At 41.4% G+C, this 16,601-nt stretch overlaps 1 protein-coding gene across 1 annotated transcript in view; it reads left to right on the forward strand.

Annotated features, from left to right (window-relative positions):
• The first annotated feature begins 2,001 nt into the window (after positions 1-2,001).
• The window catches only part of PPM1E (protein phosphatase, Mg2+/Mn2+ dependent 1E), a 199,061-nt gene continuing 184,461 nt past the window's right edge, over positions 2,002-16,601 (forward strand). The window contains exon 1 of the mRNA XM_060203846.1: positions 2,002-4,322. Within this exon, the coding sequence (XP_060059829.1) occupies positions 3,859-4,322 (464 nt within the window). The 5' untranslated portion in view covers positions 2,002-3,858. The remainder of the gene's footprint in view (positions 4,323-16,601) is intronic.

Here is a 16,601-nt window from a genome sequence, read left to right on the forward strand (position 1 = left end):
TCTCTCTCTTTTTTTTTAACAGAGTGACACAGACACAGGGAGAGCAGAGAGACAGCATAGCACTGCCTCACTCATGAATCTTCCCTGGCTTAGGTGGTCCCATGTGGTGATTGGGGGCTCAAACCTGAGTCCCTGGGTAAAGTGAGCTATCTCCCAGCCCCCATTATAGGAATTTATATAAATGGAATCGTATAGTATGTACTTCTGTGCCTGAACTTTTTTCTCAGCATATTTTTGACATACATTTTTTTTCTATGTTTAAGCTACTATGAATAAAATATTAGGACCATCTATGCACATCTTTTTTTTTTTGTGGTGTGTGTTTGTGTGTACGTACCTGCATTTGGCGAACATGTTTTCATTTCTCAAGGGCATATAAATATTTAGGAGAACAATTACTGCATCATGTAAGAATCTGTCAAATTCTTTTAAATTTTTATTTTGTGGAGTTGGGGCATCACACACATGCTATTTCACTGCTCTGGGCTACTTTTTCATTTGGATAGAGAGGAAAAGACTGAAAGTGGAAGAGATAACCACAGAACCAGAGAGCCTCCTCCACTGCCATAGAACCTCCCATGTGGTGCCAGGGTTTGAACCTGGACCACTGGCCTGGCAGTGGAGGTACCCTACCCAATAAGTTATCTTTCTGGCCCCCAACAATTTCTAATTTCTAGATTTTAGTTTATTTACTGTGGTGCTGGAGACACTGTTTTGGGGCCAACTTTTTCATTCTTCTCCTGAAAAAGACAGACATATAGTCAAAAAAGAGAGAGACATGAGCACCAGAATTTCCTCCAGTGTTGTGGCACTTCCAGATGCTGGGGTTCAATCCTGGCAAGACAGCTATCTTCCAGTCTCTCAATATTTTCTTAGCTTTATAAATATAATTAAAATGAATGTCCATAAAAGGTCATTGGGTCATTGCTCCTCAGAGCTAACTAAGGACTGAAAGGAGAATAATTCCTATAAGAAAAAAAAAAGAATAAAGAAAATTTAAACATTCTGTACATATTTTTCAGATTTTTAAATTTATTATCATTACTTTATTCATTTATTTATTTTTATCAGAGCTCTATGCAATCCTGGCTTGTGGTAGTATGGGAGATTGAACCTGAGACTTTGGAGTCTCAGGCATCAAAGTCTTTTGCATAACCATTATGCTATCTCCCCCACCCTCTCAGTATTTTAAATAGATAGTAAGAGGGCTAAGGAAATGTAAGAGAAGAGGAACTGAAAGGAAAATCAAGCAATGCAAAATTATGACTAAAAAGATTTCTTGACAATGGCAAAGTCATCCTACACAGCTGCTCTGAGATCCCAGCTCTGCTGTCAGCAACCTTCTGGCAAAGCTACTCTGTCAAATGGATGCAACAGACCCACAATGATCTTTTGTGAAGGAATAGCTTTATTAATATAAGCAAACACACCTCTCATTTATAGTAATGGAGAGGTGTGGGCTTTTTCTTTTACTCTTAGTAGTAATGTTTCTCCAACATACAACACCTTCCTTTGATATGTGGGTTGAGTCGTAAATTAATGTCACAAATATATGTCATCTAGATGAGAGGCAACTACATTACAAAGGAGGAAAGTGTAGCTTGATGTGAATTGTTACAGTTGACAGCTACGTACTCTTGAACTAAATGTCATTGTGTCAAATTTTAAGATATTAAGCAGTTGTTGGAATGGAAAATTGTAGGCATTTAGGTTTGCAGCTTAAAAAGTTTTGTCAGTCTTTTTTAGACATTCTGAAATGGAAATGAACAGGTGGATTGAAAACAAAGAAAAATGAGTTTCAAAGTTTCTTGGCATCTCATTAGAGAAGTTGTTCTACACTGGTGATGTTTTTAGTGAAGAGAAGGAAGGCTTTCTAATGTTGGAGTTTTTTTAAATTATTTATTATTGGATAGAGACAGAGAAATTGAAACAGAGAGACAGACACCTGCAGCTCTACTTTACCACTCATGAAGCTTTCCCCTTGCAGGTGGGGACCAGGGGCTTGAACCCAGGTTCTTGTGCACTGTGATGTGTGCGCTTAACCAGGTGTGCCACCACCTGGCCCCACTGGTGATGCTTTAAACAAAACAAATATACTTACTTTGTCTGGAAACAGACTTATTTATTAGATCTTTTAATTTACTATCTAGATAAAAATAGTCATTGAGGATTCATATGCATTACCCAATATGGGCTTTATTATATCATGTATAATTTAATCTCTGGCTAGGAAAGAGAATGGAACTCTTATTTTACATGTTACTATAATGTACATTAGTGAGCTCAATCCATTTAAATTAACAATACCAGGTTAGGGATTTAGAATACAGTACTATGTGAAAATAGTTGGCAGAGAAATTCTTTCATCTGCCATTAAACAGACTAGAAATGTTATTTCAGACCCTAAATCCAACTGAAACCCAGAAACAATAAATTGAGAGGATGGGATGTGTAATTTGTGAACATGTTTTTCCAAGCAGAGAAAGAATCACTATCTTTTGGCTGAATTATATGTTGCCATGGACATGGCAGTATGCAGTAATGATGCTAACATCTATACAGCTGTATAACAACACAGCTTCTTCCTCTCTCATCGTTCTCAGTAAGACTTGAAAATAATAGGTTTGTGTCGTAGTTTGGTAGAAAATTAGAATCATTTAAAGTCCTTTCAGTTTCAGTCCTAAGAAGAAAAAAGAACAGAGGCTTAGGAAGATGGGGAAGAAGAGCAAACAAAGTACAGGGGAAAAGTGAATGTGTGATAAAATAGAACATATGTAAAGGCTGAAGAGGGGGTACCTTGCCTTTGTGGTGAAAAGACTTGGATTTAGTTTTTGCTGCATCACGTATATGACCTTGGACAAAGTCACAATGTTTTTAAGACTGTTTTTGTATCATTAAGATGGACTCATAATGGGAATGTCCTCCAACTTAAAAATAATTCATAAATTATATAGCCCTATAAGAATAAGGGCTTACAGACATTATACTGTTGAATTAAAGGTAGAAAAAAAAAGAAAAAAATGGTTTTGATATTTTGGAGATTGGCAACCTGGGTTCTAATTCCAATACAAAGCTAATAGCCTTTGTTGCCTTGAAACAAATAAAGCTCATAGTCTTTAATGCCTTGAAACACAGCACTCACTGTTTTCTCTTTTTTTGAGAAGCGAAGATAGCATCGCTTTCTTAGAGTCAAATATAGAAAATGTATGTGAAGGAATTTATCACTTAGTTGGTATCTGATGTCTCCTTTAGACCCAACCACTTATTCCATTAATGTCATCAACAAAAGATGATTACAGTGCAATGCATAAGGGCACTAAGGACAGACAGGAACATAAAGAAAGTGAGGTAAATCCAATCCAGGCAGGGAACATCATCTACACTTGGGTGTCTTACTTCACACTTGCCCACTTGAAGCGAGGGTACCCGCACAACAAAGACAAGAAGAGTTGCGGAGCGGGTGAGTCGAGTGTCCTTTCGACTCTGCAGACTCGACGGGAGGGACCCTGAAATTCTTAATTAGAACTGGTTGCCATGGCAGCAGTCTCTAGGCAGCGTGGGCTGAGCTCTGGGTAGGGCTAGAGGGTGGGCCGCCGCTGGACCCTGCGCGCGCCCGCCACCAACTTTCCCTCCAGACCCGAGAGGGGCGGTGCGCTCCGCCCCCGCCCCCGGGCCGCGCACGTCTGCGCTCGGAGGCGCGCACGCCTGCGGGAGCCCTCTCCAGGCAGCCTAGTGCTGATCGCCGGAGCCCGAGCGGCTGTTAACCGCCCTTGCAGGAGCCCGAGGCTCGAGAGCATCCCCCTCCCTTCCTGGGCTCTCCCCACCCCTTCCCCGGTCGGCCCCTGGGCATGAGCAGCGATGGCCGGCTGCACCCCTGAGGAGAAAACTTACCGGCGCTTCCTGGAGCTGTTCCTTGGCGAGTTTCGCGGACCTTGCGGCGGCGGCGAGCCCGAGCCGGAGCCCGAACCCGAGTCAGAGCCGGAGCCGGAGCCCGAGTCCGAACTGGTAGCGGCGGAGGCGGCCGAGGCTTCGGTCGAGGAGCCGGGGGAGGAGGCGGCCGCGGTAGCCGTGACGGAGGAGGGAGAGCCCGCGCAAGACCCCGAGGACGAGGCGGTGGAGGAGGAGGCGGTGGTGGCGGCCGAAGGCGCAGAGGAGGACGAAGAGGAGGCGGCGTCCGCGGCCCCGGTGCAGCCGCCGCCGCCGCCGCCGCAGCCCCAGCTGCCGCCGCTGCCCCCGCTCCCGCGGCCGCTGTCGGAGCGCATCACCCGCGAGGAGGTGGAGGGCGAGAGCCTGGACCTGTGCCTGCAGCAGCTCTACAAATAGTTAAGTAGCGGGGCTCAGCTGGGGGTGGGCCCTCCGTCCCCGCCGCGCCGACCTCGACGCGGTTTCCGCGGCCCGGCAAACTGCTCTCTTTTCCGCTTTTGCTCGCCGCGCCCCCGCGGCTCCGGCTCCGGCCCGGCCCGGGCGCTCGGCCGCGGGTGCCCACGCTCGCCCCGCTCCCCGCGCCCTCCCGCCGGGCCGCTTCTCGCTGCTCTCGGCCGCCCACTTCTCGCTCTACTTCACACACCCTTTCCTCTCGGCGCCGCGGAAGGTCCTTCCTCCCGGGCTGCCTCCTCTCCCCTGCTCCCCGCTGCATTCTGCAGGCTCCCTGCCACCCGGCTCTGTTCTCGGGGTGAGCCCCTTGTTTGGCGGCCGAGAGAAAGCGGCTCCCTTCTCTCGCCTGAGCTGCAAGATGCGTTAACCGCAACAACAAAGCTTTTAGTGCAATTCCAGCCCGGCAGCCCAATGAGCGGGGACTGGGGGAGAAGAGCCTCGCATCTTGGGTGATATATGTGGTAGCTCTGGAGGTGAGAAGGAATCGGAAGGGAAGAGCAAGCAAAATTGTATCAGCTAGCCTTCAAGTGAAAGACACCAGAGTCATACATAATTCCTTACAGTGGGACAGTCAGACTGGTTTGCTAAAATTGCAATTAGATGCTTTATTTTCAGTCCATTAAGTAGATGGACTACTGGGAGAGAAAGCAGATGGCTTAGCTACACAGATGTAAAGTCGAAAATAGAAAGGTCAAGGCTTTGCCTTTCATCCATGTTCTGGTTTTTATAGACTCGAAATAGAAACGGTTTACAATTGCATTTCTTTCAGAAAGGAATTGTTTTTGAAATAAAAAGCAAGTCTGAAAACATTAACAAACCTGGGAGACTTCTGCCATTCTGTTTATGGTTTTAATAAAAAGTGTTAGGCTGGCCCTCCAAAGTTTGCGTTACGATTCACTGTAATTAAGTTCAGGCTCACTTTTTGTTTTTGTCTCAGAAGCCTGAATTGAGAAAGGGCCTGTCAAGTGTTTTGTCTTCATCCAGTCTAACAGACAAATAATCAAATCATCTTTTCTATTAAGGCTGAAGCCCTTTACCATCATATATGTAAGAAGTGGACTCTGTTGATGTCCCATACTTTATAAGCTATTTAAAACTTAATTTTGAGGTGCTATTTGATCACCAGGATAATAGTGCTTTTGGGGTCATGTAAAAAATAAGTAAATAAAATGGTGTGTATCATCATCCAGAGATAAATAGTACTAAAATTTAGTCTTCCTTTTCTAGGATAGGTTAGTGTTCGTAACCTATCCTGGAAAAGGGCTTAAGAAATGTTATTTTTCAAACACTTCATAGAAACAGAACTTTCTACTTAAAAATAAAATGGAAATGCTTACCAAAGTGGAAGGAATTTTTTTTTTTTAATCTAAGGCGACTTCTATTTTGATTATGCTTACCATAACAAATGTACTTGAAGAATTAAGACATCACATAAAATATATTAGAGATAGTTTATTAAGAAGAGAGCCATTAGTTTAGAACAATCACAGACATCTGCCATTCAAATAGGTTTTGTAAAAAAAAAAAAAATGAAATCAATGTCCAGATGATGGTATAAGAAGATGTATATTTTCCCATGTGGAAGGAAAACAAGATTTTGATACACTGTATAAACCAGGAAAAATTATTCAGTTGACAGAATGACCTAATTGAGAACTGAAGTTTGGATTTGAAGTATAACTAACAAGATTAAAATCGGAAAATATTTCATCTTAAAGCAGGGATTTATCATTTACACTATGTTTTATAATAGCTAATAACCTATTTTTATTCACATATAAGATGGCTGGCTTGTTTATATAGAATATCTGCAAGGTGCTTGGTATATAAACAAAAACCCTTCAGTTTAAAACTACCTGTTTTTAGAAGCTGGAATAGAACCCCACTGCTTTACCAGTGGTAGTGTGTGTGCTTCACCTGGGTTCAGTCCTGTTCATCAAAAGAGAAAAGGACATATACTTTCAAAGTTTTTCCTTCTTTTTTTTTTTAAATATTTATTTTATTTATTCCCTTTTGCTGCCCTTGTTGTTTTATTGTTGTAGTTATTATTGTTGTTGTCATTGTTGGATAGGACAGAGAGAAATGGAGAGAGGAGGGGAAGACAGAGAGGAGGAGAGAAAGATAGACACCTGCAGACCTGCTTCACCGCCTGTGAAGCGACTCCCCTGCAGGTGGGGAGCCGGGGTTCGAACCGGGATCCTTATGCCGGTCCTTGTGCTTTGCGCCACCTGCGCTTAACCCGCTGCGCTACAGCCCGACTCCCCAGTTTTTCCTTCTTATATTATTCATGAAAGAAAATTGTTTTGCTTAGTCACGATAATCAGTACTGAAAGATATGGTAGAGATAAAACATTTTTCTTTCTGAGCCCTTTATTTTATAAATGAAAAAACTGTGGACAACGTTTCAAAAATAGCAGATTCTGTCCAAATGATTCCAACGTTCCAACAAAATAATCTCAGCCTCAAAACTTTCTATAACATTTTGAAATGTTGAGTTCTTAAATTTCCAATGCTTGGAAATAATTCTGATTATGTATATGTTGGAATTGCTTATTTGGGAATAATGAAGTTCCCCCCCCAAAAAAAATTTTCCTTAAATACTCACCTACTCTGTTTATTTTGGGGATTCTTAATCATGTTTTAAAAACTGTCTTGCTCCTCTAATAGTGCTAGCATTTAAAAATCAAGTTATTCGAACTATATATTCACAAATTTGCTATAGCTTAATAAATTTAGTATAAATTCACAAGATTGGTAAGAAGAAAATAATGCTGTGTTTAATATTATTTTCATAACCCCCTCATTTGTTCTTTAAAAAAATTTTTTTATTATCTTTATTTATTGGATAGAGAAAGCCAGAAATTAAGAGGGAAGGGGGCTGTAGAGAGGGAGAGAAACAGACACCTGCAGCCCTGCTTCACCACTTGCAAAGCTTTCCCTCTGCAGATGGGGACTGGGGGCTCAAACCCTGGTCCTTGTGCACTGTAATGTGTGTGCTTAACCAGGTGCCACCACCCGGCCCTGTCATGTATTCTTTCTATCAGTATTTGAGATCTATAGATGCTAAATAGATTGAGGTTCTTTGAAGAAAATAAGGGAGCATATCAGTTCTGTTTTATGTACTTTTTTGTACTTTCCTGATATTTCTCTCCATACTTTGCTTCTCTACAAAGAGTTTTAGAATAGGAAGATTAGCTATATTTATCACTTTTCACTTTGGTAAACAAGGAGCTCAGAACCAGCTTGAAAAAAACAATTAACATAGACAAGTTCAATGTTTAAATGTACAAAATATAATTATCAATTTGAAAGCATTTAAAATAAAATAATTTAAATTAATAATTAATAGTTTTAAAATTAATCATTAACAATTAAATTAAAAGTAATTAAAATTTTTGGACTAGCTTTTGAGATCAAGTTTGGGCTTCAAAAAATCTCATGTAACAGTTTTGCTTTATTTATTTATTTATTTATTTTTTAAATAGAGATATAGATGCAGAGAGAGGTAGAGACAGACCAAGACACTAAAGCCTACTAAAGCCTACTTCTGTGTAGTAGGGGCCAGACTCAAATTCCTATGATGTGTACATGGGAAGTGAGTACCACACTATTCAGGTGGACTATTTTGCTTTTTGAAAGAATTAAAAGAAAGAATTTGGAAGTAGCAAAATACTCCATTACACCAGAAAGACCCCTTGTAAGCTATAAGTATTTATTAGAGGACAATTTAAACAATTTTGTTTCAGTTTACTAAACCTTAGGAAATAATATATTCACACATTACTATAGAACTTTTATTACATTAGCTTATTACTCATTAATAAAAGATTCTGGGAGTCAGGCGGTAGTGCAGCGGGTTACGTGCACATGGCGCAAAGCACAAGGACCGGCATAAGGATCCCAGTTTGAGCCCCCGGCTCCCCACCTGCAGGGGAGTCGCTTCACAGGTCTGCAGGTGTCTTTCTCTCTCCCCTCTCTGTCTTCCCCTCCTCTCTCCATTTCTCTCTGTCCTATCCAGCAACTACAACTTCAACAATAACTACAACAATAAAACAACAAGGGCAACAAAAGGGAATAAATACATAAATATTAAAAAAGAATAAAAAAGAATAAAAAAAATAAAAGATTCTGAAGGGGCCCAGGTGGTGGTGTGCCTGGTTAAGTGCACACATTACAGTGCACAAGGATCCAAGTTCAAGTCCCTGGTCCCCACTTGCAGGGGGAAAGCTTCACTAGTGGCTAGTGGTAGAGCAGGGCTGAGGGTGTCTTTCTTTTTCTTTCTCTCTTGAGCTCCCCTGCCCCTCTCAATTTCTCTATCAAATAATAAGTAAATAATATAAAAACATTCTGATTATTTTTATTAATAGATAGTAATGGGGCCGGGTGTTAGTGCACCTGGTTGAGCACACGTTACAATGCACAAGAACCTGGGTTCGAGCGCCCAGTCCCCACCTGCAGGGTGTAAGCTTAGAGAGTGGTGAAGCAGGGCTGCAGGTGTCTCTGTCTCTCTCCCTCTGTATCACCCCTTCCCTGTTGATTTCTGGCTGTCTCTACCCAATAAATAAATAGATAATTTTTAAAAACTTATAAAAAATATAAGCAAACACTTAAATAATATAAATAATATAGTAATAAGTCCTATATTTACTGTTGACTGTAAAACATTAATCTCTCAATAAAGAAATTTAAAAATTCCTGGTATGAAATAATCTGTTTTAGGGGCTGGATGGTGACACACTCAGTTGTGCACTCAGTGTTGTGGTGCACAAGGACTTGGGTTCAAGCCCCCAGTCCCACCTGTGGGAGGGAGAAGCTTCACAAACAATAGGTCTCTCTGTCTCTCTCTCATTTAAAATTTATTTATTATTGGACAGAGACAGAGAGAAATTGAGAAGGGAGGAGGAGATAGGGTAAGAGATAGAGACACCTGCAACCCTGCTTCACCACTTGTGAAGCCTTCCCCTTGCAGGTGGGGATCAGGGACTTGAACATGGATTCTGTGCACTTAACCAGGTGTACCACTGCCTGGCCCCAGTGTCTTTCTCTCTCTGTCTCCCCTTTCCATCTAAGCTTCTTTCTGTATTTATTTATTCATTTATTTATTTATTTTCTACCAGAGCACTGCTCAGCTCTGTTTATGGTGGTGCAGGGGATTGAACTCGGACTTTGTAGTCTCAGGCATGAGAGTTTCTTTACATGGCTATTAGGCTATCTACCCCCACCCTCTCTGTCTCTATTTAATAAATGAATAAAGAAGCTATTTTTTAGAAATATTTATTCCCTTTTATTTTATTGTTGTAGTTATTATTGATGTCATCGTTGTTGGATAGGACAGAGAGAAATGGAGAGAGGAGGGGAAAACAGAGAGGAGGAGAGAAAGATAGACACCTGCAGACCTGCTTCACCGCTTGTGAAGCTGACTCCCCTGCAGGTGGAGAGCTGGGGGCTTGAACCAGGATCCTTACACCAGTCCTTGCGCTTTGTGCCACCTGTGCTTAACCTGCTGCGCTACATAAATAAGCTATTTTAAAGTGATTTGTTTTACTCTTTTACCTAAACTTAAAAGGAATCCCCCAAGATATTAATGTATTTCTTTCTCCAAATAATTTGGTTGAGGGGCTAATGGTTTATAGCACAGTTGTTGACACATGGACAGTTTCTCGTTGAGATAATGCATTTGCAGTAATCTACTCTTGACTTGTGATTATAATGAGGAATCTCTTTGAAAAGGTAAATGTGAAATATTTATAGCTTTAAAATAATGTAAAATAAATATGTGTAGGCCAGTGATGTAAGTCAATTCAGTGATAGATGTATACCTCACATATCTGAGTCCCTGCATTCAATTCTCAGAACTACAAAAAAGTTAATATATGGAAATAAAGTTAACTGGTATACAGAAAATGTGAATTTGAGGCTACTCATATAGTTACATCTGTCAATGAGATGAATTTTATTTCTCTGTACAAAGGATAAGTGCTCTGAAGTCTTTACTATGGCTTTATTTCATTACACTTTTAAGCAGTTTCCTGATTAAATCATTATTCTAGGTTGGATTTCCTAAGGGAGAGCCAGATACCCCAGCATCCTGGCAAAGTAAATAGTTCCAGACGGTGTCAGTAGTAATGAGGATGGATACTTTGAAAATGGTTTGGGAAAGAAAATCCTTGGTTATAGATGCTAGTAATTCAGTTATATTGAACTATGTGAATCATTAATGACTTTAGCAAAGGTCAGAAGACATAAACATTGTCTCTTTTTTTTTATACCGATGGCTTTATTTTATTTTTAAAATATATGTAGAGCATATGTGAATAAAGAGGTTGCTGTGGAGTCCAGAAGGGGAAAGTTTACAAAAGAAACACAAAGTTTTTTTTTTTAATTCATTTTCCCTTTTGTTGCCCTTGTTTTATTGTTGTACTTATTATTGTTGTTGTTATTGATGTCGTCATTGTTGGATAGGACAGAGAGAAATGGAGAGAGGAGGGGAAGACAGAGAAGGGGAGAGAAAGATAGTCACCTGCAGACCTGCTTCACTGCCTATGAAGCGACTCCCCTGCAGGTGAGGAGCCGGGGGCTCGAACCGGGTCCTTACACCAGTCCTTGTTGTTTTGTTTTGTTTTTTAAATCTGGGGTCATGTCGGGGTCTTTTCTTTTTGTATTGGGGTGGGGGGCTTATGGTTTACAGTCCAGTTGCTGACACATGGGTCCGAGTTCTCCCCTCCACGACAGGTGTCTGCCAATAACACTCTTACCCCAGCCTTCATCATTTTCCTCTGTCAGGCATCAGGACCCCAGAGCCCTCCCCTCCCCCCCTCCTCCCTGGCCTTCTACCTCAGAGTTCTTTATTTTGGTGCAATACACCAAACCCAGTCCAAATCTGCTTGGTGATTTCCCTTCTGTTCTTATTTCTCCACCTCTGTCCGTGAGTGAGATCATCCCATCTTCATCCTTATCTTTCTGGCTGATCTCACTTCACAGGATTTCTTCAAGCTCCATCTAAGAGGAGGTGAAGAAAGTGAATTCAACATTTTTAACAGCTAAGTTGTATTTCACTGTATATATAAACCACAGCTTTCTTTTTTTTTAATGTTTTATTTATAAAAAGGAAACATTGGGGGGTCGGGTGGCAGTGCAGCTGGATAAGTGCACATGGCGCAAAGTGCAAGGACCTGTGTAAGGATCCCGGTTCAAGTCCCCGGCTCCCCACCTGAGGGGAGTCGCTTCACAGATGTTGAAGTAAGTCTGCAGGTGTCTGTATTTCTCTCCCCCTCTTTGTCTCCCCCTGCTCTCTCGATTTCTCTCTGTCCTATCAAACAGTGAACGACAACAACAACAATAATAACCACAACAAGGCTACAACAAAAAAGGGGGGGAAATGGCCTCCAGGAGCAGTGGATTCATAGTGCAGGCACTGAGCCCCAGCAATAATCCTGGAGGCCAAAAAAAAAAAACAGGAAACATTGACAGAACCATAGGATAAGAGGGGTACAACTCCACATAATTCCCACCACCAGATCTCCGTATCCCATCCCCTCCCCTGATAGCTTTCCTATTCTTTAACCCTCTGGGAGTATGGACCCAAGGTCATTGTGGGATGCAGAAGGTTGAAGGTCTGGCTTCTGTAATTGCTTCCCTGCTGAACATGGGCATTGACTAGACCACAGCTTTCTTAGCACTCATCAGTGATTTGATGGGTTCCTGGAGTTGTTCTAGTCCTGTCTTGTAGCGGTCCCAGGTCATCTCCTTTGGTATTCCTAGTTGACCCAGGAGAGGAGAGGAAACATTGTCTCACTTTTATATAGAATGTAGATGGGAAATTAATGGTTGCAAATTATATAAAATCACTCACTTAAAACCTACATTTTTGGGGCTTGGGGATATAGATTATTGGTAATCTCATGCTTTTCATATATGAGGCACTGGTTTGAGCATCCCTCCTCAAACAAAACACCTTTATTACTATTACTATTTATTTTTAGTGCAGTGCAGGAGATTGAACACAGGACCTCACACATGTGTGGTAGCACTGAGTACCTCCCCTGTTCAATTTTTATTTTCTATTATGAGAGCAAGAGAGAGAAAAACACCAAAACACCACCTTTTTTTACATACTTTTTAAAAATTTTTTTAAATTTATTTATTCATGAGAGAGATAGGAGGAGAGAAAGAACCAGACATCACTCTGGTACATGTGCTGCCGGGGACTGAACTCGGAACCTCATGCTTGAGAATCCAGTGCTTTGTCCACTGCGCCACCTCCTGGACCACAAAACACCACTTTTTAATCCATGGAGTTTTATCTGTCTCTATCTTTTAGTGCTCTTGTAGTGCTGAAGATTGAACCCAAATCCTCAAATGCATGGAAGCCATGCCCTCTACCGAGCCACCTCCAGAACCCTCTTTTTTTCTTATTAAATGGTAACAAATGTTAACTCTAAGAGGAAAATTCACACAAGCAGTAAAAATGAACAGAACTATCAACTATTAATCATACTTACCAGGTTTTTTTAAAAAAATATTTATTCCCTTTCGTTGCCCTTGTTGTTTTATTGTTGTAGTTATTATTGTCGCCGTTGTTCGATAGGACAGAGAGAAATGGAGAGGGGGGAAAATAGGGGGAGAGAAAGAGAGACACCTGTGAAGCGACTCCCCTGCAGGTGGGGACCTGGGGGGGGGTGTCTTATATTGGGATCCTTTTTTTTTTTTATATTGGGATCCTTAAGCCAGTCCTTGCGCTTTGCCCACGTGCACTTAACCGGCTACTGCCCGACTCCCACTTACCATGTTTTTATTCTATCAGGCTGCTGTTTCTTCTCTGTCAACCTTTTTTAAAAAAATCTTTTAAGTTGGCCCATGTCTAAAACTTCAGGGGAACCGTGGTAGATTGCAGTGGGGAAAATGAAGATTCAGAACTCTGGTGGTAGGAATGGTATGGATTCAAACCCCAGTCGACATGTAATTCTGTAATATAAAAATATTTTTAAAAATTTTAATCTTTTAAAATTATTTTTATTGGGATTAATGGTTTACAGTAAATACAGTTGTTGGTACATGTGTACAATTCAGTTTTCTGCAAAACACTCTTTCCCATAGCCTAGGTCCTCCTCCACCATCATGCAGCAGGACGTGAAAGGTCTCCCTGCCCCCCTCAGCTCCCAGGCCTTTCCTGTGGTGCAATACACCAAACCCAGTCCAAGTTCTACTTTGTGTTTCCCCTTCCTGTTGTTATTTCTCAACTTCTGTCCATGAGTGAGATCATCCCATATTCATCTTTCACTTTCTGGATTATCTCACTTAACATGATTCCTTCAAGCTCCATCCAAGGTGAGGTGAAAAGGTGAATTAATAAATAAATATATATATATTATGTATATATACGTATGCATATGCATATACATTTACCAGAGTACTGCTTAGCTCTGGTTTATGGTGGTGTGGGGGATTGAACCTGGGACTTCGGAGCTTCAGGCATGAGAGTCTCTTTGCATAACCATTATGCTGTCTACCTCTGAAGTCATCATTCTTTTAAAAATATTCATTTATTTATTGGGTAGAGACAAAGAAATTCAGAGGAAGGGGGAGATAGGGAGAGGGACAGAGAGAGACATCTACAATTTCCCTCTGCAGGTGTGGACCAGGGGCTTGAACCTGGGTCCTTACCCATGTAATGTGTGTGCTTAACCAGGTGCACCACTGCCTGGTCCCCTGAATTCATCATCCTTTTTTTTTTTTAATATTTATTTATTCCCTTTTGTTCCCCTTGTTTTATTGTTGTTGATGTTGTCAGATAGGACAGGGAGAAATGGAGAGAGAAGAGAAAGGCAGAGGGGGAGAGAAAGACACCTGCAGACCTGCTTCACCACCAGTGAGGCGATCCCCCTGCAGGTGGGGAGCTGGGGGCTCAAACCGGGATCCTTATGCTGGTCCTTGCCCTTTGCACCACCTGCACTTAACCCACTGCACTACCGCCTGACACTCCCTTTATCATTCTTAATACCTGAGTTTTATCTTTTTATTACCACCTGGATGTGGTCATCCTCCCCACCCTCCCTCCCTACTTTTCTTTGTTTCTTTCAGTCTTTATTTATTTATTTTTTAAAATCTTTATGTTTTATTTGATAGGGCAGAGAAATTGAGAGAGAAGAGGGAAATAGGGAAAGGACACCTGCAGATATGCTTCACCGCTTATCTGACCCAGCAGATAGGGAGCTGGGTCGTTCATTGAACATGGTGATGTGTGTGCTCAGCCAGGTGTGCCACCAACCAGCACCCCCTCTATCAACTTTTTTTTTTTTTTAGATTTTATTTGTTTATTAATGAGAAAGATAGGAGGAGAGAGAAAGAACCAGACCTCACTCTGGCACATGTGCTTCCGGGGATCCAACTTGGGACCTCATGCTTGAGAGTCCAAAGCTTTATCACTGTGCCACCTCCCTTACCACATCTATCAACTTTTAATACTGTGTTTATCCTTTTGGTGTTGGTATTTGGTCCTTGATCTGCTCAAGTCTGATTAACTTATTTGTTTGTAGTCAGTCAGTGTCACTCTCCCCCATGATTTTTGGTGTATGTAGTTATGCTAGTGACTTCCATCTCTATCCATTCCTGCATTGACTGCTAACATAAAGGATCTGCCTAGATTTCTTGAGACTTTTTGAGTTTAACTGTCCAAAACTGAACACCTTTTTTTGACTACCTGTTTCACTCCAAGCAAACAAAAGTATAACCTGATTCTCTTTCTGATTCTAATGAGTCCATTCCTAATTTACCTCATTTTATTCCTCACATTCAGTGAGGTTTGTCTTGTATCTCTGAATTATGTCTTCTTTTTTTTCTATTGTTGTCAGTTTTATTTTCTCTGGTATAACAAAATGATTATTCTAGAATCTCAGTTACATAAAAATATTTTTACTTTATTAAAATATTTATTTATTTAGCAAAGAGGAGGGAGAGAGAGTGAACCAGAGCATCACTGGTACTTGCAGTGCCAGAAATTGAACTCAGGACCTCATGCTTGAGATCTCAAGCTTTATCCACTGCACCACCTCCCAGGCTGTAGCATTTTTTTAAATTTTATTTTATTAATCTCTTATTTATCTGTGAGAGGGATAAGAGGAAAAGAGAACGAAAAAAAGAAAATAAAAAAGAGAGAAAGAACCAGACATCAGTCTGGTACATGTGCTGCCGGGGATTGAACTCAGGACCTTGTGTTTGAGTCCAACACTTCATCTGCTGCGACATCTTCCAGAGCACACATTTTCACTCTTTACTCAAGTTAGCCAAACTTTGAGGGTATGGGTGTAGTCCTTTATGGCTAGCACAATAGCTCAATTGTATAGTGTGACTGCTTTGTCATACTTGATCGAGGTTTGAACCTGGCCTCCACTGGATTTAAGGAAGCTTCTGCCAAGTCGGCTCAAGACTTCTGGTTCTAACTGCAAGGAGCTAGGATCCAACACTTCAGTGTTAGAGGGGAAGATGACACTCACTCTGATAGCAACTATAACTTTGGGGGTTTCTCAATACCATCCCTAGAATCAGTGATTCACTAGAAAGACTCATGTAACTCCCTGAAGGCTATTATAATTTTTTAATTAAAATTTTAATTACCTTTATTTATTGGCTAGAGACAGCCAGAAATCAAGAAGGAAGGTGGTAGTAGAGAGAAAGGCATCTGCAACACTACTTTACCACTCGCAAAGCTTTCCCCCTGCAGGTGGGGACCAGGGGCTTGAACCTAGGTCCTTGTGCATTGTAACGTGTGCTCAACCAGGTGCACCACCACCTGGCCCCCTTCCTGAAGGCTATTATACCAGTAGAATTGATTTATTATAGGAAAAAGAGAGAGAGTAACACTAAACAAAGCTAAAAGATGCAGCAGGAGAATTTCAAATATGAAGCTTCTGTTGTCTTTGGTGGTGCCTTACTCTCCCAGGATCAGTGTATGGTAATACATGACAGGTTATTGCTAGTCCAATAACCTGAGTTTTGGTGTCCAGAGTTTAGCGATTGACTTTCCACATGGTTGAAGTTATTATAGTCATCCTTCCATGTGATACTACGTAGTCCAAGGGACCCACCATGATTAACAAAGATACTTTTATTACTCCAGAAATCCCATGAGGTTAGACTTTGCCTTCCAAGAGCCAGGGGCCAACACCAGGCCTTTTTGGCCATGGTTAAGTCTTGCCCGTACACCGTCATCACCTGTCTCTTCACTGTCC

Source organism: Erinaceus europaeus, chromosome 12, assembly GCF_950295315.1.
Source record: "Erinaceus europaeus chromosome 12, mEriEur2.1, whole genome shotgun sequence".
In the NCBI taxonomy this organism is placed as follows: domain Eukaryota; kingdom Metazoa; phylum Chordata; class Mammalia; order Eulipotyphla; family Erinaceidae; genus Erinaceus; species Erinaceus europaeus.